Below are 1,937 nucleotides of genomic sequence, written 5' to 3' on the forward strand. Positions count from 1 at the left end.
ATAGTGTAGCATGAGGGAAGGTTAATAGCTACAGGGGTTTAAATGAAATGCCTGACACCTAATATGAGTGTCAGTAGGATCTCTGAGTCTATAGGTAATACACAGGTAATGCTTTAGATTGGTACAACTTCTTGAATAGACATTCTAGTGTGAATTTACATTGCACTCTTCTGTGTTTAAACCCTTAATATGGGCTAAACATTGCACAACAGAATCTCCCCATGCCAGTCTAGATTGTAGCATACTTATGCACACTTTCTCCTGATTGGTCCATTGGGTGTATCCTTATCTAAAGTGGTGCAGCAGAGTGCCAGTACTATGTGTATAATAACAAACAGGAATTTAGTTTACATTTAAACACTGTAACATAATAGAACATTTTATTTTTACACTAGCGTGTCCCTGTAATTATTGAAACCATTAAGTGAGAGGCCGTAGCATCTTTGTACGTGGCGGGCTGTACGGTTTAAAACTAACCAGATAAACCAGCAATGGGAAAAGGGAGAATGTGATACTTTATTCTGTTCATCATTTCACAAATGTTTATTTCTAAGGAGCATTTTTATTCCTGATTCCACAGCTTGCAAACCATTTTCTTCAGCACTAGTCTAATCTCTTGATTCCGTAAACTGTATATCAAGGGATTAAGCAACGGCGTAACCACTGTGTACAGGAAGGACAGAATCTTCTGCGCAATGACTGAGTGCCCAGCTGCTGGGATTATATATATAGTAATGAGAGATAAATAAAATGTGCACACAACTGTCAGATGGCTGCTGCAGGTAGAGAAGGCTTTAAGTCTACCGTATGTAGATGGAATCCTATGGATAGCAATAAAGATAGACAAATAGCTGAGAATTATAAAAACAAATGGGAATATAGTTACAGGAATTGTAACCACAAAGTCTATGATTTTTAGTAGGTAAGTGTCAGAACATGAAAGCTTGATAAGGGGGCCGAAATCACAGAAAAAATGGTCAATCACATTAGGGCCACAGAAATGTAACCCACCCACGAGAACAGAGATTGTTAATGTAATGGCAAATGCCAGAATCCAAGAGCAGATGACTAGATAATGTTTAACCTGGGCGCCCATTATGGATGTGTAACACAAGGGGTTACAGATGGCGAGGTACCGATCATAGGACATCACCGTCAGCAGAAGGCATTCTGTACCTGTGGAGGAACCAAACATCTGGAATTGTGTGATGCAGCCAATAAATGACACAGTGACTTGTTCTTTTATAACAATGTGCAATAAATGTGGGACAATGTTTGTTGTAAGCACAATGTCTGATAGGGAAAGAAAACACAGGAAGAAATACATAGGTGACTCTACAAGATGGCTGGTTGACACTATAATGATAATTATCATGTTTCCAAAAATTGTCAGAGCATAAACCATTAAGCACATGATGAAGAACCAGCTGCAGAAGCCATGAAGATCCCCAAACCCAAGAAGAAGAAATTCAGTGAGTGTTTGGTTGTTTCCTGGTGTATAGATTGCTCCTGTGCATGGCTGTCCTAGTGTATAGATTGCTCCTGTGCATGGCTGTCCTAGTGTATAGATTGCTCCTGTGCAGTTGACATTCTGCTGCTTCATTATGTGACTTGGGTTAATTCAAGGTTGGTTATTGCAGTTTAGGTTCTGTATGTTGCATAATTAATTGTTGTCTAGGATATTTCATGTACAAAGGATGTTGTCTCTGGGAATTATAGAATAGATGGAAACAAATTAACATGAGCTGCTCAAGTGCAGGACATACAGCTCAGATAGGATACAGGCTCCACACTCCAGACAACTTGCAGGTGTAAATATGGTCACTGCAAAGCTTAGTTTGTAGCTCTAGGTGCTTTATACAAAGCATATCTGAGTAGTCTGGCAGTGCTGTATTTCCTGTAAACCAGACGCTTATATCATTTCACGCAGTGACCCT

The 1,937-nt window shown here is 39.5% G+C and overlaps 1 protein-coding gene across 1 annotated transcript; it reads right to left on the bottom strand.

Moving 5' to 3' along the window:
* Positions 1 to 562: 562 nt before the first annotated feature.
* Positions 563 to 1,603, bottom strand: LOC128638135 (olfactory receptor 11A1-like). The gene has a single exon (XM_053689997.1). The coding sequence runs from the start codon at positions 1,601 to 1,603 to the stop codon at positions 563 to 565; it is 1,041 nt and encodes a 346-aa protein (XP_053545972.1).
* Between the last annotated feature and the right edge of the window lie 334 nt (positions 1,604 to 1,937).

The sequence above is a fragment of the Bombina bombina genome, chromosome 8 (genome assembly GCF_027579735.1).
Source record: "Bombina bombina isolate aBomBom1 chromosome 8, aBomBom1.pri, whole genome shotgun sequence".
Classification (NCBI taxonomy): Eukaryota; Metazoa; Chordata; class Amphibia; order Anura; family Bombinatoridae; genus Bombina; species Bombina bombina.